The sequence below is a fragment of the Cenococcum geophilum genome (assembly GCF_001692895.1).
Source record: "Cenococcum geophilum 1.58 unplaced genomic scaffold K441scaffold_14, whole genome shotgun sequence".
In the NCBI taxonomy this organism is placed as follows: domain Eukaryota; kingdom Fungi; phylum Ascomycota; class Dothideomycetes; order Gloniales; family Gloniaceae; genus Cenococcum; species Cenococcum geophilum.
In genome coordinates, this window is record NW_027137572.1 from 2,725,308 (window position 1) to 2,746,447 (window position 21,140).

The window sequence follows — 21,140 nt, forward strand, 5'->3', positions numbered from 1 at the left end:
AATTATTATATCTTAAAAACCACTTATTAAATTACTTTAAAACTTTAATAGAGGTCTTAAAATAGGTAAGAAAGTCTAATTTTAAATTTTTATAATTTATTATTTAGCTGTTGTTAAGATATTAAAGAACGATTTTTGGTTTTTTTGGTGAGTTTTTAGAGTGGGCCACTTGGGGGTATGGGCCACTTAGGGGTGGATTACGTTAATAGTTAGGAAAAGGAGAGGCCTATAGAATCTAAGGAAGCTAGTAGTAAACCCTTAAACCCTTAAAGAAATTTAAGAATAATACCTAAATTTATAAATTAATTGGCAAGATTAGCAGTTTAAAGTATTAATAAATAGTAAAGTAATAAGAAACTATATCTTACTAATAGTAGTAGAAAGAATAGAATTACTATATAGATAGAAGCAGAATTTATATCTATTAGTTATAATTCTAGGAGATCTAATAGCCTATAGAGGAGGTATTATTAATTTTAAAATAGGACCTATTTAGATAACTAATAAAGGGAGACCAATTAAAGTATTTTTTAATACCTTGCTATTAGGATAGGATAAGGTAATACTAAAAATACCTTAATTATAGAAATTGTTGGGAATATAGGCAAGTTGCCGTTACGTGCGGCAAGTTGCTATTACGTGTCGCCGCGGCACTAGTGTGGCGAGGAGCCCTAAGCTCCTTGCCCTCCCTTATAGAAGATATATAGAATAATTATCATACTATCTACGAACCGTAGCTACGTAATATCCCCTTATGTAACCAACACTAATTAGTAGTTAACTTTACTGTTATATTATAGAATAGTAAGGTATTCTACCAAGAAGAGATAAGCTACTGTACTAGTGCTACTCGTGCTAGAGGAAGCTGTCTTTTAAGGTTAGAACTGGTCCTAAACCTTAAATAGAACTCTTTTATAAATCTAAGGATCTAAAGGCCAGAACTAGTCCTAAGCCTTTTTAAAATTATAGATTCTTGCGTCTATTACGCAGAATAATATACTTTACAAGTCTTTGTGATTTAAGGCTAGAACTAGTCCTAAGCCCTATAATCGTAAATATATATTTAAACGCGTACTAAATAATAAACGCGTACTAAATAATAAATATATATCACAAACGCGTACTAAACGATAATCCCTATACTAATAACACTTCCCTCCCTCCGAAAACATGGCTACGCCTACTTTAAATAACTAGAAAGACTTCTTACTACTAGGGATAGCTAAGCACGCGAAACTTATTAATAAAGATTAGGACGAATTCGCCTTTAATATAATAACTTATACCGCAAAATAAGTTAACGGCTTTCTTTTATACTATATTATATTTTACCGAAATAGATGCTATACCGATTTATAACTATAGGAGTATTTTAGGGAGGATTTTATAGGATGGACTGCTGATACCTAGGTACTTAGCAACATTAATATTATTTAAGATTTTTAAGACTTTCTCTATAGGAATAGGGTATATGTTACTAAGAACGGTAACCTAATTACTAGTAATATTTAGGCCATTATTACTAGTATAGAAGAACTAATATAGACGGAAGCTAAGATTATACATTAACTACAGAAACCTAAAAATAACCTATATTTTTTAGAAGGTAACTTTAATTTATATTAAAACCCCTAAAACGCTAACCCCTTACCTAGAGCTGCTCTCCCACCTAGAGGTGCTCTCCTACTTAGAGTTGCTCTACCTTTACCTTCTCTACTCTAGCTAACTAGTAAGCCTTTACTATAAGAAGTTACAAATCTAATAAAGGTATATTTAGATAAAAAGAAGAAGTTTAGAGGAAAGCTATACGATATACTTAGAGTAAAACTATAGGTCTTTTATAACTGTTATAATAAGGTTAAAATTTAACGCTACTAGTACTACTATGCTTTCTCTATTATATTAAAGGGATGGGCAGCAATATTCTATTACGACTATATTACGGGTAAAAACTATAGCTTTAATATAATGCTTTAGCTTACTAGAGCCTACTTTAAAACTAATAAGAATTGCTAGCTTTATATATCCGAATAGCGGGAGACTATATTCTAAAGAGTTATCGCTTCTAACCTAATAAAGACTTATTTAGAGTGCCTTTAACTACTCTTTAATAAACTTTAGAAAATCTAATATAGCCTTACCAAAACTTACTAAAATAAAAACAGCCTAAGGGACTAGGTTATCTTAGCATGCTATAGCATTCTTAAGTGTAACTTGGCGCTATATAAACCTATAAACACGTTTAAAGGAGTATATGCTAAGCTATGCTCTGCTATAGGTACTATAATGCAAATATAAGAATCTTAATAGTTCTATACCAAAAACCCTACCTAACTAAGTATTCCCGACTAATATAATTATAACTAGACTAATTAAATATATAGTGGCCGTAGTAGGGAATATAGAAGAGGGTATAATTAACGTCGACTATAAGGCAATTATAGAGGTCCTCGTAGAGGTTTATTTTAAAGTAATTACTAGAAGAAGTGCTACGTTTATAAGAAGCCAAATTACTAGTTAACTAGATACTCCCTTAATAAGTAAAAGGAGGCATATAATAAGTTCCGTTAGAGTATAAGAAATGTTAAAAATTATAAAGTTACTATAGTCTACTTCTAAAGCTTCCTAGTTTAATATAAAGGCGTAAAAGATCTTAAGGGTAAGGTTAATAAGACTAAACAGCTCCTTATAGATATAGAAATTAAGGACTACTTACTTAACTAATACTTTACTAAGTATGGTAAGGTAAATAGTATATAAACCGTTGCTATTCTTAATAACTAATCTACGCTCCATTTTATTATAAAGTTAGATATTTTTAACGAGCTAAAGAAGAGCTCCGCGTTTTCCTTTAATAATAGATACTTAGCGAACGTCTTCTATAGTATTATGCTGGATACTAGAGCCGCAGGAGTATTTATAGTAGGAGAACCTTAAGTTTGAGCCCTTTAGTAGCTTAATAGCTCTATTTAGATTAACTATTTAATGGTAGGCCAATACACGATTTGTTTTAGTAAAGGTACTATAATCTCTCTTAGCATAATTAGGGTTTAAACCCCCTTAGGGTATATTACTTTTTACGTTATTTCTATAAACACCCCGTTTCTATTTTATATTAAAGATATAAATAAACTAGGTATTAAGCTTAATAACCTTAAGAATATACTTATGTAGGGAGATAATCGGGTGCCTATTATATATAAGTAGGGTTACTCTTAGCTGCTTCTTTAATAACTAAAAAAGAGTATTGCTTAGAGCTATTTAACTAAGTTAAAGTTACGCCAACTATACTGTTGTTTTAGTCACCTATTAGTTTACTAATTGCTTAGGGTTCTTTAGTAAGTAGGCTATAAAGTTAAGATTAAGGCAATTAAGCATTTTATAAAATACTATTACTACTACTAAATAAACTAAAGGTCCCCTAGCTGATTTAAGTTCACTCTTAAAGATAACTACGACTTTAACTTCTATATTATCGTTAACGTTATATATCTTAGCGGCAAGCTAGTACTCTAAGTTATTAACTTCTTAACCTCCTTTTAAGCCGCATAATTTTTAAATGATATATTAGCTAGGAACGTATAGGATACCCTTTAGTTATACTAGATTAATGTCTACCTAGGACCCCCTAATTAAATTATCTATAATATAGGAAAGAACTTCTTATCTATAGAGTTCCGATAATAAATAAAGGTAATAGTAATTAAGGTTAAGGAAGTCCCTATTAAGGCATATAATAGTATTAAAAAAGTAGAATAATATTACGCGCCATTACGCCACGTATATAAGATTATCTTTTTAGAACTAAAGGACGCTAGTAAAAAACTTACCTTATAAATAGCTATTAAAGCTATTAACGATTCTGCTGGCTTGGATGGACTTATACCTATATTGCTAGTCTTTAGCGCCTACCTATAAATAACTAACAATTCTTTACTATCTCCCTCCGTTATATAATAAGCTAAGGCAATTCGCAAGGTAATAAAGGAGGTGCGACGCCTCTATGCTATACGCTAGGTTAATAACGTACTAGGAATAAGAAATGGCTTAAATACCTTAACTACGCTTAATCTACTACTCTAGTTTAAAGTACGCGTATAGCATAAAAGGGGAGGATAGTTAGGCCTATATTAACTTATTACAATTAATAGTTAAACTTATACTATTTAGATGCCTTATAGACCTACCTAATTCCGTTTAACTATTATTAAGCCTTACTATAAAGATAATAATTCTAAGCCTTTATAGGATGCCCTAGAAGATACCTTAAAAAAGAACTACAATTAATATACTCTAGAAGGCGATTACAATCCTAATATAATTGTAGTAGATGCGCTATAACTATAACGCGGTAGAGGTCGCCCAAAGGGATTATAAAATCGCTAATACCTTATTAATTTTAAAGAACAATTTATTGCCGCTATTAAGAATAAAGTTAAGTTATTAATGGCCTTTATAACAGCTAAAGAGAAGGCTGACTTTAAGCTCGCAAAACAGCTCTAAAAGGAAGGTTGTATTATAACCCTAGGAGCTCCTTTCTAAGCATCCGATAAGTAGGAGATTAACGGTCTTATTATAAGAGGAGTCTTTAAATTTAAGAAGTATAACCCTATTAAGTTTAATAAAGTTCGCATCTTTAAGTTAAGGATGGTTAATAAGATTAAGGGTAAGGCTACTAACGCCCCATTTAAGAAATTAAGGCTTATTATTTAAGGTTATAACAATAATAGTAAAGAGATAATTCTTATATAATCTCCTATAATTTAACAAGCTAGTTAGTAAGTTATTATTATATTAGCTCCCTCCTTAATAAAGAATAAAATAGCGGTTTATTTATAAGATATTACTTAAGCCTACACCCAATTAGAGACGCACCTTTAGCGCTTAATATTAGCATACCTTCTAGAGTAAATTCGCCACCAGTATCCTAAAGATACGATTATAGTTGTGCTTAAGCCATTATATAGAATTGCAGAGGTAGGAACTTACTAGTAGGCTATCTATAGTAAGCATTATAAAGAGAAGCTTTTAATAACTACTTCTATATTTAATCCCTACTTCCTTATTATAACTACGGGAACCCTATTCGGAATCGTTGGTATATAAACTAATAATATAATTATCTTAGGAGANAACTAATTCTTAGCTCTTAAAGAGGATAAGCTAGTAAAGGTAAATCTTATAGCAAAGCTAAAGGAAAAGCTTAACTTAATAACACTATTACTCTTTAATGGATATATCCTCTCCCTAAATAAGAATTCTATTACTTTGCGCTAGAAGGGTTAAGGTAAGAAGATTAACATTATTAACGTTAATTCTCTAAAGTAAGGATATATGGAGCAACGTGCTCGCGAAGCTTATATTACTTTTATCTATTAACCTAAGGCTTTATTTAATCTCTTTATTATAGCTTAACACTAGGAACTAACTAAGGATAATATTTTTACCCTAAATAAGCGTCTTTTCTAGTAAATAAACTATCTTAATTGGGGACTACTCTACGTGCCTATTAATCTTCCTACCGCTAAGCTCTTTATATTTATTAATAGATCGTTTATAAATAATAAAGATTTTAGCTCCTAGCTAGGATATAAGATTATTATTACAAATAAATCTACTAGAGAGAATGACTTTATAATCTACGGCAATCTTATCTATTAAAGCTTAACTAAGAGTAAGCGCGTTACTTAAAGCGTCCTAGCATTAGAGATATATAGAATAGTTAGCGGAGTTAATATAGCAATTGCAATTGGAACTACCCTAAAGATAATTATAAATTAACTCGAACTTCCCGTTATCCCTATAATTATATATACTAATTTATACTCCCTCTATAAGTGCCTGGTTAAGCTTAGTACTATAAAGGAAAAGCGCCTTATAATCGATATTATAGCACTTTAGCAATCCTATAAACGGCGAGAACTCTTTAAGATTTAATAGATTAATAGCTAAGATAACCTAGTAGATNTAATNANNAANGCGAACCNAAANAAGGNACTANAGACGTTTATTAATANAAATACTNTANNTATANNAGTTAAAGGTTAGGTTAAAAGGGAGTCCCTAGAAATTTCTTAGTTATGTAAGGTCTTAAGATGTCTAAGAACTTTAACCGGCGGTTAAAGTTGTCTAATTAGTCAGATTTTATAGACCCTAACTTAACCTAGCCAATTAGGATTTTCCATCCCTGGGATGGAAAATCGCTATTGGCTCGCTTACTACTAGCGCCTTAGCGGCCCTCCGAATAAGATATCTACCTACGACTTCTAAGTAAGAAAGCACTACGTGCTAAGAGGCAAACTTTTAGGACAGTGAGACTTATATTATAATGGCAATAGTAAGTAAGGAGGATTGATATTTGTTACGCTAGTCGAGCGGTATATATATATATAGATAGCAACCGTAAAAGAAGAGTTGCTAGTGTTGGGAATATAGGCAAGTTGCCGTTACGTGCGGCAAGTTGCCGTTACGTGTCGCCGCGGCACTAGCGTGGCGAGGAGCCCTAAGCTCCTTGCCCTCCCTTATAGAAGATATATAGAATAATTATTATACTATCTACGAACCGTAGCTATGTAATATCCCCTTATGTAACCAATAGAAATATAATTTAAGAATTAATTAGGTTATAGGTTAAGTTAATATTAAAAATACTTAATAGTATAAAATGTAATAATAAACTAAGTTAAAGCGATATATAAGGAAACTAAGAAAGGGTTAAGCTATATACTTAAAAAATACTATAAGTATAGTAAGAAGCTATAGAGCCTAGAAAGTAAAAGGCTATTAAAATATATAGTATAGGACTATAAGATAGAATTAGAACTAGGAATAAGTTTAAGGTTCTTTTTAATCTATAAGCTAATTAAAAAAGAGTTAAGGGTACTTAAGGGGTTTGTTTAAAAAACTTGTAAAAGGGATATATTAGACTATTATAGTTATTAGTAGGATATCTAGTATTATTCGTACTAAAGAAGAACGCAAAACTTAGGCTATATATTAACTACAAATAGTTAAATAACATTACTAGAAAGGATAGATATTCTTTACCCTTAATTAATAAAATTTAAAATAGGATAGGTAATGCGTAAATCTTTATAAAGATAGATCTAAGATAGGCGTACTATTAGATCAAAATTAAGGAAGGCAATAAATAGAAAATAGTTTTTAGGTTAAAGGAAGGACTATATAAACTATTGGTTATATAATTTAGGCTTATAAACGCACTAGTAATGTTTTAGAAGTAAAATAATAATATATTAGAAGAATACTTAGATAAGTTTATTATAGTATACCTTATTATTATTATTATTATCTACTTAATAACTAAGGAAGAATATAAAGAGTACGTTAAATAGGTCTTAAAGAGACTATAAGAAGAATAAATATTAGCAGTAATTAATAATAATTCATTGCTTAACGTCCGATTTAGATCCCTATTAGGCCTACGCGAACTACTCCTTATATACATATGGGGAGAAAACTCTATTTAAGAAAACCCCGTAATCCATCTCCCTGCCTTTTAGGACTCGCCTATAAGGCGCCTGCAAGGCGCCTGCGAGTTACCTATAGTGCTTCTACTACCTTACTTTTTGACCTCTTTAGGAACCACTGCTATTGTAATAAGCCTACGGACGCGCTAGTATTGCAAACTTTACTCTACTACTATAGAGTTATTAGGGGGCGCCCGTTACTTACCCCCTTACCCTTTATTACTATTTTCCTTATAACCCAAAACTAGTTTAGTATATTTTAGCTAATAAGCTACTAGGTAACCGCCTTAAGGCCTTTTTATATTAAGAGCAGTGTATTATAGTTCTCTGTACTAGCTACTAAAAGTATTACTTTTTAGTTAGTGCGTAAGGGGCATAACAGTATTATATGTTTTGGTGTCTATCTTAGCTAGCTATATTTATATTTTAGGCTATTTACTAAAACACCTACCTAATAGAGCTAGTCTTTTAGTCCTATTATTCCTGTTCTTAAGAGTATTACTATTATATTTTCTACCTTCGTTAGGCCTTCTTAGAGCCCTAGAGTATTTACCCCTATAGCGTTAACTATGCTACGGCTTAGGTTCCTCTTGCCTTAGTTAGCCTCTATACCTTTAACTCCTATACACCTCTCCAGCGTTAGTCTAACTAGTATTATATTACGGTAGATGGTTTCCTAGCGTTCTTTTATACTCTACTTTAGCTTCTTTCTCTCTTTTACTATTATCTTTACTAGCCTCTTACGCGTTTCCCTTCCTTCTCTATATAGGCCTAGGCCCTAAAGCAGCACTATTCTTCTTCTACTTTCTTTACCTATTTCTCTAATATGTCTTCCCTACTTTAGGGTTATTGGTTTGTTCTCCTATGGGGCGCCCTAGGGTCCCTCTATAGTTTATTTAGGCGTGTCTTAATATACTTTATAATATTAGAGTTACGTTTATTTTAGGCCCTTTATATTATAGCGGCTTTAATATATAGTTATAGGGGGGGAATATTAGCTTCCTTCTTAAGAAGTACTGTAGCCGTTCGCTTATATCCACCTATTATACTCTAGAGGTAGGCTATTTAGACCTTTTAGAGTGGTTTAAGGAGCGACTTAGGGGGGCCTTTCTTAGATTCTCTAATGGCCCAAATACTAGACCTATACGTTATGGTTGGCCAGATAACTACTATATATAGTAGGCGTGACCTCTAGAAGTATGGGCCCTATATAAAATTAACGATCCTAGATAATGCGATATACTATACTTAGCCCTTATGGGCCGCTTACGCTATATATGCGCTTTACTAGAGCTTACTATCTACCTATACTCCTAATACCCTTAGGCCCTAAACTGGTTAACCCCTAAAGCCTTAGATGTGGATTATATGCTAGAGATCTATAGATTAGTTACGTTTTTTTATAAAATGGATTAGCTGGTATTTCTCTAGTAAGAATTAGACTCTATATCGTCTTACCTATTCTATATAGGTGTTATAAGCTTTCTCTAGCATTCTATAATTCTCTGCGGCTAATGGCCTGTATATAATTAGGTTTATGTCATTAACGAAGCCTATCCCCTAGGTTGCCCCTTTCTTAAAGGAGTTAAGTAGGCTGCTTATAAAGAAAAGGAAGAGTATAGGCGAGAGGGGTAATCCTTATGGTATTTCTATTGCAACTATAATAGGGGGGCTTTAGTATCCGCTAAAGACTAGTAATATTTCTTTTTAACCTATAAACCCTTAAATAAATTATATAATCTATTTTAGGAAGCCTTTTGCCCTAAGGATGTATAGGAGACGCTTATAGGGTATGTTATTATAGGCGCCACTAATATCTAGGCTGAGCATTAATACTATAAAGTCCCTTTATATCGCCTATGTAGATTTAATGGTGGCAGCAAGTAGCGTAAGTACTAATAGTGTTAAGTGGTTCTTTCTTGCCCCTATTTGGCTCTATAGTAGTAGGGTATATTCCTTAGCCGTATCTGCTATATAGTCCGCTATTACCTTTTCTAAGATCTTGCTAAGGGTGTTTTCTAAGGCAATAGGGCGGTAGCTTCCTAGGATTAAGTAATTTACTTTACCTTCTTTTTATAGGATAACTATTATTATAGATCTTCTGAGTTATAGGTAGTAGCCTATAGCAAAGTATGCTCTAGCTATATCTGCAAGCTAGGGTGCTATAAGTAGTCTATAGGTCTTTAAGGCCTTATTTAGAATCCTATTTAGACCTAGTACTATATTATTTAAAAGGCGGCTAATGGTTCTGGCCATTTCCTCTATTATTATATTGCTATTAACCCATAGGCGAGTTACTAGTACTTTACCCGTAATATTACTAAGGTCTACTAAAGCCGGTTAGGGGAAGAACCTTTTTATAAGGATTTTTGCCTTCTTATCGTTATTATTAGTAGCCTATAATTCCCCTGCTCTTTATAGGGGTAGTAGGTATAGATCTTTTGCTAGTTACCCTACCTTTTTCTTTACCTATTTTACTATAGCCTACAGGCCCTTATTATAGGGGAGGCTTAGGTTAGAAGTATGCTTATTTATAAATTATCTCCAGTTGTTCCTTACTTCTTTTTTTAGGGTATTCTTTAACTGGTTTCTTGTGTCTTTATATTATCTCTTATCTTTAAGGTTATAGCTACTTAAGTATTTCCTTCTTACTCGTTATTGGCTAGCTATAAAAACCGCGCATTATGCGGACTATATGTATTACGCGTAAGGGCCTAGTTTTAAGACCAGGCAGTACTCTTTTAGCCTGTTTTTAATTGCTGCCTAGATCCTTTCTAGTCTTTGGTTAATTTCCTTAGGGGTAACTAATAAGCCTTGCTTATTTAGTATTAGGTGGATTTCTTCTAGGTCTTAGAGTTGTTGTTTAACTATATTAAGGAAACTGTCTGCCTTAAGCATCCTTATTGCGTATCTTTTGCTATTTAGTTACGCCTTAATATCCAAATCTAGCTGTATCTAAATGGGGATATGGTCTAAAGTAAGTGCCTATTCTTCTTCGGGGTTATACCTTTTAAGTCTTTAGTATAGGCCTTCGTCTATAAATATAAGGTTAATTGTACTTCTAGCGGGTCCTTATTGCCATATAATTGCTTTAGGGGGGGTGGCTAGCTTAAGGCCCTAAGTATCTATAGCTTTTAGTAGGTACTCTGCCTATTATTTAGCAGCGACGTAGATACCCCTTTACCGCGGGTGGTAGAGGTTTATATCTCCTAATAGGATAGACTCTATACCTTTGGTTTTAAGTAAGCTTATTACTAATATAATATTCTCTATTTATGGGACCCCTTTAACCCTAGGGTTATATATATTAATGATTTATACCGGTCCTCTATATGTCTAAATTATTACAACTATAATATCTAGATTAACTGCCTGCTATAACTATAAGAATAGGCTAATAGTCTTACTAATTATAAAGTATACACATATAGCTGCTTTTAGTTCGTATAGGAGCTGGAATCCTTAGGGGCAGTATATCGATTATATATAGGTATTATAGTACGGCTCTTATATAGCAAGGATATAGTATTTCTCTAGGTCTAAACTGTCTAGTAAGGGCCTTATAAGACGGTGGTTTATGTTGCTATAGTTATACTATATAATGGATAGGTAGCGGACCCCCGGCGAGGGTCCTTTACCTTTTTATTATTCCTCGCTTCTTCTATTTCTACTTTCTCTAGGATATTTAAAACTTCTATCTCTTATATCTACACCCTAGTTACTACTTATTTTATATAGAGCTTTCTATTCCTATGTCTTATGTTCCTACTAGCGCTTCTATATTTAAATCTAATATTATCTCTAGTTCTTCCCCTATTCTTACTAGTTAGCTATATACCCTTTAAGAGTTGGCTGCGAATGTTATATTTGCCGCGTTAAGTCTAATTCTTAATTATCCCGGTCTTAAGCTTACTATAGCTGTCTATAAGGGCCTTCCTACAAGGCATCCTCTCCCTTGTGTCCCCTATAACCCTTATATCCCTATACGGTCTAATAATATTACGTAGCGTCGCTTCTAGCCTATTAAGGCTTAGGATAGCTAGCCTAGCCCCCTAATATTAAAGGTAGGAAACGCTAAAAAGGCACCTGCGCCCCCCTAGCTTATCGCCTATTGTTTCCATTTATATAACCTAGCGTGTAGTTATTCCCGCAGCTATTAAGCCCTTACCTTCCGTCTCCTATATTTAATGCAGTCTTCTCTTTCCTACGCCTTATATGTGCTTTAGTGGCAGTTTACGCATTTTATTTAGTCTTAATTTAGGTAGTGTCTTATATTATAGGGGCCTATATAGTGGCTATAGCATACCTATACTGCGCATATAGATTAAGTATATCCCTATTATGCGCAGCGATAATATTATTCTAGGCGGAGTTTATAGTTATAGAGCCTTACGTTGTATATAAGGCCATTTATAATAATGCCTTTTTAAATAAGGAGTTTTTGCATTCCTGGTATATGTGTGCTAATAATAAGGGAGCTATACGTTTAACCGGCGTTTCCCTAGCGAGTCTCTAGCGACCCTTATATTTTTTTATTATTTTTATTATATGCCTAGTTTATATTTTCCTATTAAAGCCATTAGATTTGGGTAATCTTAAGTCCTAGTATAAGGCGTTCCGTTTATCTTACTATCTTATATATAATTGCTGTATTATCCGCCTAGTGTCCCTTTTCTACCCTAAGGCTTAGGGGAACCGCTAGGACTTTGACTAGGTAATCTTCGCGGAGTACTTTTATGCCAATACGTTTTTCTAGCCTATCCCCTGCCCTAACGGCTCGTTTCTTTACCTATTAGTCCCTTAGGGTGACTTTAATATCTCCGCTCCTAAGGTGCTAGACTACGATAGTATTATAGACCTCTTTATAAATCTTTATAAGGACTTCTATTTCTAATTATCCCTTAAGCCCCTCTACTTTTTCTATATTTGGTTATATTATAATTATATACCCGGATATTGTTTTTAGGGGGGTAGGTTCCCTATACTGTGGATACGCAGCTACGGCGGCCTAGGTGCGGTTCGCCGGTAAGAAGGGATTTTATTTATTTTTAATTTTGCTTAGCTGTTAGAGGATTTAATTAAGGGTTTACTAGAGGGGCGCCTAAGGTTCGCTAGATTAGCGGAGCCATTCTGCTAGCTATATTAGTTTATTATAGCTAACGGTTACTACCCTATAACTATAGATACTAGACACGTCTAATAGGCTTTATATTTTATTAAATGCCTTCTTAATAGAGGTCTTTCCGCTTTATGGTGTAGTATTCGCCCGTTCTTATTATAGAGGGCCATTGCTAGGCGTGGTTCTGGTAAACGCGCGCGAGTGCGAACTACCGTCGTTTGATATGTGCCTCCCCTGCAATGCATGCATCTTAGGGGGATTCTCTAGGTGTTTTTCAGGGTTCTTTTGGTTGGTTTTAGTCTTTTTAGGCTGGGTGCAGTAAGAGCTCCTTTCCTAGAATTTATTATAAAGTGGTTGTTAAGATATTAAGGTAGGATTTTTCTAATTTTTAGTGAGTTTTGGTTAGTAGTAATTAAGAAATGCGAGTTCTTTATAAAAAAGACTAATTTTATTAGATTTATTATTAAACTAGGTTATATTAGTATAGACCTAAAGAAAGTAGAAGCTATAGCTAGCTAGTAAGAACTAGAGAACATTATATAATTAAGATTATTTTTAGGGGTTTATAACTATTATAAAAGGTTTATAGCGTAATAGTTAAAGAAGATTAAACTATTTATAAGGCTTACTAAAAAAGAGAAATTATAAATATAGAGTAGTAAATAGAGGAAGCTATTTAAGGAACTTAAGAAATTGTTTACCTAGGAATTTAACCTTAAGATTTATTAACTAAAGCTAGAAATAGTTATAGAGATAAATGTATTAGACTTTATACTAGAAGTATACTTATTATAGAAGTGCTAGGATGTATAGCACTTAATAATATACTATAGTTAGAAGATAATACCGTTAGAACTAAACTATAATATTAATAATAAGGAGTTATTAGGTATAGTTATAGTACTAATAAAATTAAGAGTATTCTTATAAGGTATAGAGAAACAATTTATACTTAAAATAGATTATAAAAACTTAACAAAGTTCTTAATAATAAAAGAACTTAATTATAAATAGGTTAAATAGGCAGAGATGCTTATAGAATACTATTTTAAGATTTAGTATACTAAGGGTATTAAAAATATATAGGTAGATGCATTTAGTAGGAAAGCGGAACTATGAAATAATAAGAAGCTATTAGGAGCTATATTATAGAAAGATAGAAATAGGTTAATTATGTATAATTATTTAAGGATTATAGCTACTTAAAAGAAATAGACCTATAAGGTATTAGAGAGCGTATAGTTATAAAAGATCTAAGAAGTATAAAGTAAGGTTTTAGACTTAGAGTAGTATAAAAACTAAGAAGTAATATACATACTAAGGAGTATTATAGAAGAATTTTATAAGGGAATTTTATAAGGATATAATAGAGCTATAGGTTTAGTATTAAGACTCTAAAAGAAGTATATTATTTAAGAAATCTAGGGCTTAGCTAAATAAGTTATAAAGGAATATCTAAATTACTAAAGGGATAAACTAATAAGGTATAAGCTATATAAAGGGCTATAACCTATTAAAACACTAGAACGTCTATAGGAGATAATATTATAGAGCTTTATTATAAAGGTTCTAAAGTTAAAAGATTTTATTACTAGATAGGACTATAATATAATTCCAGTATAAGGTTATACCCCCCAATTTCTATAGCGTAGAATTATATCTTCTATATATCCTATAGATTATCGCAGTTCTAACTAGCTATAGAAAAAGTCTATTCTCTATGGTATGGGATCTAGTAGCCTCTAATACTTTAAATAGTGCATACCTATAAGCCATTAAGGTCTAAATCCAATTTTTTTTTACTAGTAATTAAGAAATAAACTCTATAGTTACGCCACTGTCTATAAGGCAGTCTTATATTACCTATTTATTATTAACTTAAATAGAGATAGGAATAACTATATAGCAGCTTACTCCCTCCTTTTCTTAATTACCTAGTATTAGGGAGTAGAGATCTACTAGGCTTTCTCTTTTTCTAACTAATGTCATGCCTAAGCCCAACTCACTCGGCTATGCAAACTTAAAAGATAGTAGTAGTGTCTCGCGACTAGACGGGCTGCCGGTTAGAATGCCTTATAAGCTCTCCGGCCTATACCGCTGTATAGGTAGCGCAAGGTCGTAACACTGAGCTGATTTTTACGTATTTTTCTAATAGAAGCAGCTTATATAGCTCTTTTGCCACAGTTATAACAAATGCGTAACTTATTTAGATTGGGTTTCTACCTATTATTATTCTAGGGTTAATCTATATTACTTTAGGACTATAAAGCCTGCTTATATTATCCTTCCGTAAAGTAGTTAAGTTAAAATCTGCCCCTATTATTAAAGCTAGGTCTAGTCCTACGCTCTTTATTATTAGCGTTTTATTTCTTTTACTTATCTAAATAATCTTTTTTAATATTCTTAATCTAAGTAGCTTTAAAAATAAGCTTTTCTTAAGAGGTAGAAATTTCGCCCTTCTCTTATATAGCCTATTAAATCTTAGGTTATAGCTTAGTAAGTAACTCGTAAGGTCGCATAGCGTTATCCTATAGATTTAAGTAGTTTTATAGGTAGTTTATAAACTAAATTACACTCTAGCCTTCTCGCTGCTTAGAGTTATAATATTACTAGTTATAATCTATCCCTTAATTAGTAGGGTCTTAGACTTAATTTACTAACTAAGACTTAAATTCGCTAAATTTAAGGGGTGTGGTAAGTTTTTTCTTATAGCGTGTCTATAAACTCTTAATAGTACCATATAAGAAAGTAGAAGTAATTAGTATCTAATTATACTTATTAAAGTGATATTTTAGATCTAATAAAAATATAGTTTCGCATTAATAGATAAGATAATTATAGTTCCGGAGACTATTATCCTTATACTTATTAGAGTCCTTTATACGGAATTTAGGGTTTTCTAATACTATAGCGTAGTATAGCGTTACTCCTTTAAGTCCGCTTCGTGTCTAGGGTATCTATAGGTTTATCTAGTAGTTGAGTATCGAAGAGTTTATTACCTTATATTATATATATAAATTCTTTCTAAGCAGCCTAATATATATTAGTAGCTATATTCTAATAGTTTATAAATCTCTAAGCTAGAGCTTTATAGCTCCTTAGTAAAATACTAGGTTATTAACAACTATTAAGTAGTAAAAAAAATAGTAAGAAATAGTAAGAAATAGTAAGAAATCCTTACGCCTATCTCTATCCTATTTATAATTTATTTCTATTCTTTTGTCAGGTGATTCGTCACCTCGCCTATATATATTGTTCCGCACAGCTGTGCCTGGTATCAAGCCAGTCACCAGGGTTGCGGAAAATCCAATTTTCCGCGATACGGATCGACGATCCACGATTGATACGATATCTCGTATCGTATCGAAGTATCGTGATATTCCTTGGCATTCCCCATCAAATTTTCTTTTACCAAATCTACTGCTTTTTTACTTTAATATTGTATAAAACATGGCTTTAGAAGCGGATTCATCTCTTTTTAAAAATACTCCTAGCTTAATTAAGAGCTCTAGCATATAATAGGCTTAGCTTTAATCTCTAGTCTATGAATTTACTCGCCCACCGTATAAAAATGAGCTAATATACGATAAAAAGAACCGAAGGCTTATATACTGCAATTAGTGCGAAAGTTACTTAGCACTATTAACTATAAATATAAAAAAACACCTTGCGAAAGACTACGTAATCTCTATTAACTTAAAATAGCCTTGTACGAAGGAGTAAGCACTTAAAAAGCTTTAGGAACTTTAGGCAAAAATAGCATTAGAATTTAGGATAGATAAAGTTAATTCTATAATCCTTATAAAGGTTTTAAATAAGGAAGTTATCTAATAAGCTCTTATTAACTTAGTTATTATACAAAACCTTCTATTCTGGATTATAGAGTAGGAAGAGTTTTATATCTTTTATTAGGCTCTTAACCTAAAGTTATCTAATTTAATAATAATAGTATACTTAGAAATTTCTTAAATAATTACCTATTCCTTTTAGTTATAGAAAGATATTATATAAAGATAAGTTTAATTAGCGTTAATAAGTATTTATCTTTCTGTTAATATTTAAACGTCCCTAAATAACCACCTTCTTCTTATAGTCTGCGCCCACTTTATTAATAGCCAGGAAAACCAGATAAAAGCTCTTCTTACTCTTTATACGGTACCTAGTTATAGTAGAGCTAAATAATAAAATACCCTTCTCCTAGTTTTAGAGGAGTATAGGATTATATAAAAGCTTGGAGCTATTATTACAGATAATTCTATAATAAATAATACTCTTTATTGTATAATCTATAAGTATCTCGCCAATAATAAGGATATTACCTAGGATCCCATCTAATAACGTATCCGCTGCCAGGGGTATACTATTAATCTTACTATCCAGGCCTTCCTCTTTAAAGATACTCTTAAACTTAAGGCTATTAAGTTATATAAAAGGAATAACGTAAGCGGAAAGGAGTAAAGTTATAAGAAGAGATTAAGTAGAAATAGGCCTTCTGAGTAATAGGCCTACTTGGCAAGCTTTATAATATTATAATATACTTCCGTGCCTTAGTAAGCCGTATAAAGGAGTTTAAGACTTTAGTTAGAAGATAAGTTTTACTTAATAATTATATAAGATAGAATAGCTAGTATTAAATGCTTAGCGTCTTACTTAAGCATAAGTTAGGAATTAATAACTATATTAAGAGCAACTTTAATACGCTTAAGGAGGATTATATCTTACCGCAAGACTAGAAGCTTCTTTATATAATTTACACTTTTTTAAAGCTATTCTACCGTGTAATATTAGAGACATAAGGGGATTATGCAACACTTAATTAAGTACTCTTTATAATGGATGTGCTTATTAAATATATAGAGAACTCTTTTATATAACTCTTCTTCTAGCTACTTTATTTAAGCTAAAGCTAATATTATATAATAGGCACTCTTTAAATTAAATAAAGCTCTCTTACTTTAAGTAAAGAATATATAGGCGAAGTTTAATAAGTACTACTAGAGAACAGATAATTCGCCTCTTTACGCCGCTGCATTTATTCTTTACCTAAATCGTTATATAAAGTATATTAAGACATTTTAGAAGAAGGAGTAGTAGAAAATAGTACTTTTAAAGGTCCAACGGCTCTAGGAAACATACTAAGAATTAGAGAAGCCTATTACCTCTCTTTAGACAGTATTATATAATAAGCTATTATAAGATAAGTATAAGAAACTTAATAAGTACGATTAAATTATAAACGAGTTAAATAAAAAGGTTACTTAACTAGCAAGCTAGGACGAGTACGAGGACTACTGCTCTAAAGTACTATACGAAATTAAAGTTTCTTTACTTTAGTGGTGGTCTTAAAAATAATAAATAAAGCGCTAGCCGTGGCTTTTACTCTTTATAAGAGAGGTACTTTTAATTCTAGCTATAAGTAACAAACCAGAGAGAGTATTTTTAGGAGGACGTTATATAATATTATAGGAACAGATAAAGCTTAGAATATTAAATATTAAAAGAATAGAGTATATAAAGAGTTGGTATAGAAGTAAAATTTTAAAAGAGAATAGCTAAAGAAGGAATAAAAGAAGTATAGTAGTTATATAAAGAAAGAAAAGGTACATAAGGGTATAAAATAAGATAATTTTAGATAAAAGATAACCACTAAAGGCGCGTAGGTGGCATACACAAATATATGCTAACTTTAAACTTAATAGATTATGAGTTTAAATCCTACTAATGTTGTCCTTTATCAGGAATTGGGAAATACAATTATTTAATACACTTCTCGTCCTACCATATAAGAGATTCTTTAGCAACATTGCCATACTATAAGTAAATTCTCCTCTCTATACGATATACATATATAACTAACTACTCTTAGGATAAGTAGGAGAGGGTAAAAGCTTTACCAGTAATTAATATGGAGGCTTAGGTGGGGGGGGTATTAGAGAAGCAGGTATAGACGGGGAGGCCCTTATATATAAATGCAATTCTAATTTAGAGCCGTGGATCTCTAAATATAATTGTAAGTAACCTATATTACTTATATAAGGTAAAGAGCTAATTAACACTAGCCCTGCGAGGCCTATATGGCGACTCCGCGTCGTCTAGTAGGCCCTTACCCCTTTACTAAGTATCGGAGTCTCCTAGGGTTCTGTAGTGGGTGCTATGGAAATTATAAGTGGCGGGATTATAGGGCTTAATGTTTGTTGTATAATAAAAATTCTTAGCCTATAGCGGCGGCAGCGGGAGCACTAGAGGGTAAGGATTGGATCGTGGAACTAGAGGATAATAAGGAATAGATAAAAGTTACTAAATTTAATTTCCTCTCTTTTTTACCACTTTATTTTATTTTATAGTATCTTATATATAGTATCTCGTACGAGGAGAAGTATAAATAGAGAGTAGAAAGGAGATACCTAATTAGTAGGGAAGCTAAGGACGTTAGTAGATTACTCGCTTATTTGGTAGCGGATCAAAAAATATCGATCGATATGATATGATATGATATGATCTCGCGTATCGTATCGATAAGGATCGTTTGGATTTTCCGCTACCCTGCCAGTTGTCAGATAATCTGTATTCTCGGTGGCGTAGGACGTGCACTGGTCCGTGCACGGGTCACGTGTATTGTAAATATCTTCGTCTAAGCCCAGGGGCCCTAGGTCAAGCAACCATCAAGAAACCATCAAGACACCATCAAGATCATCAATCAATCAACCCATTTCATCAATGAATAGCTCTATATGAGTTATCTGACACCAGTCACTCGTTTACCTTTTGTAGGTTTGTGTGGCTGAGTGGTGCGGAGCTTATCACCTCACATCTTTACTCTCTAATATCTATCTACTAGGAATCTAATAGGAGTTGTCTCCTTTTAAGGATCCTGCTGCTATTAGATACTTTCTAGAAGTTATCTTTCTATATTATTAACTAGACTTAATCGTTATAAGCCTCCTATTCTATTTATTAATATTATACTATATTATTAAGGAAATAGGGCTTTAAAGCTTAATGGCTTATTAAATATTATTAAATAACTATTCTACCTAGCCTAAATAGACTTAATAAGCTTAAGGACTTTAAAATTAGAGCGTGGTAGTATAGCGTTCTCCTTTTACTAAAAGGCATAGAATTATTTATACTCTTAGAGTAAATAAATAAAATTAATAAGAGTTCTAGGTAAGTATTCCTTTTACTAGGAAGATATAATATAGGTAGTTTAGCAATAGGAATTAGTAGGTAAAAGAGGAAATTTTAGTAGGCGTAAGTTAGAAAGACGCGTTGAGATATTTATTTTCGGCGCGTATATTATAGAACTGCCTAAAACTCGATCACTAAGAACTCTTGACTAAAAATAACACCTATATCTTTTATATTAAACGAGCAAACTAACTCAATCAAACGGGACGATATAGGGCTTGATTGACTACTAAAATCAGGACTCTAGGCTTGACTGGTTGTTTGATTACAAAGCAAACAAGTAAACAAACTAGCAAACTAGCAAACGGTGTTTGTTTATCAGCAAGTCTGGTTGGGCAGCAGTAAGCTTAGATCGCGTTGCGGGAACGCACATAGATTATACGGGTCATAATGAGGTGGGGTTCACTGACGCTCGATACAGGAAGCGTAAAACTAAAGATGTAGACGAAAAGTCTATCTAGTTGGTTTAGAACAACAAGATAAGGGACGCGGTACATGAGGATACTTCAAAGCGCGCTTTACACTCTTGCGAACTGGAAGCCATGCATGCCCATGCCCTTGATTATATTACAAAAGGTCGAGTATTTAAAATGCGACAATTGAATATCAGGTAGCCTTACGCTCGAAGTACGCCGTCAATTTCCCTTTTGGTACCCCGGGGCAAAATGCCCACGAATATCTTTCCATAAACTTCGCAATCCTTTCGTCCATCTCTTGCATTGCTCTCTGCTTCTGTTGTTCAATGGACAGGTCTGTTACAGTATCAAATATAGCCTGTTGCTGTAGTTCAACTTCGCCAACAGTGTGACCGAAATCGGTAGTATCCGACACGATCCTAAACTCACTATCGGCTACCCAGGCTTTTCGTATAGTTGAAAGAGTTGCAAGACGCTCAAGTCCAAAATGCGCTTTTTCTGTGCAGTCGACTCCCGTGATATCCCTTACGCACAGTGAGATATCGCGAGGGTCAGAAAGTTCCTCGAATCTCGAATTGGTGAAGTTGCCGCCCCTTCTGACCTTTGCCTCCCATCGTCCGTTTCGTTGCCTGACCCAAATGCCTGCTGAAGAGAGAAGGCTAAATCGGTCGTAGTACACGTCGTGTATGCTCCGCTGGCCTAGTGACCGTATGCTCTGAAATGGAGGGTTTCCACTGTTAGCGGTCAATTCCTGAACCGCAAGCGAGCAAAATTTTCGCTCCACTTCAAGGATGGAGGATATCGTAGGCAAAGATCGGGGTCTCATTGAATACCGCTCACTGAGCCTGCCATGATTATAAGCACTGAAGAAACGTTTATATGATTCCGGCGTACCTTTTCAGAGCTCAGATATAGATAGCTGGTGAG

General features: G+C 32.9%; 1 protein-coding gene across 1 annotated transcript; it reads right to left on the reverse strand.

Moving 5' to 3' along the window:
* Positions 1-20,250: 20,250 nt before the first annotated feature.
* On the reverse strand, positions 20,251-21,140 carry K441DRAFT_633564 (uncharacterized protein). Its single transcript, XM_067646378.1, has 2 exons — positions 21,108-21,140; positions 20,251-21,058 (listed from the first exon to the last, which is right to left on the reverse strand). The coding sequence occupies exon 2, from the start codon at positions 21,037-21,039 to the stop codon at positions 20,404-20,406; it is 636 nt and encodes a 211-aa protein (XP_067505812.1). The 5' UTR covers positions 21,040-21,058; positions 21,108-21,140; the 3' UTR covers positions 20,251-20,403.

Excerpts from the sequence above, each read along its gene's own strand:
- K441DRAFT_633564 (XM_067646378.1), bottom strand. The coding sequence starts at position 21,039 with ATGAGACCCCGATCTTTGCCTACGATATCCTCCATCCTTGAAGTGGAG.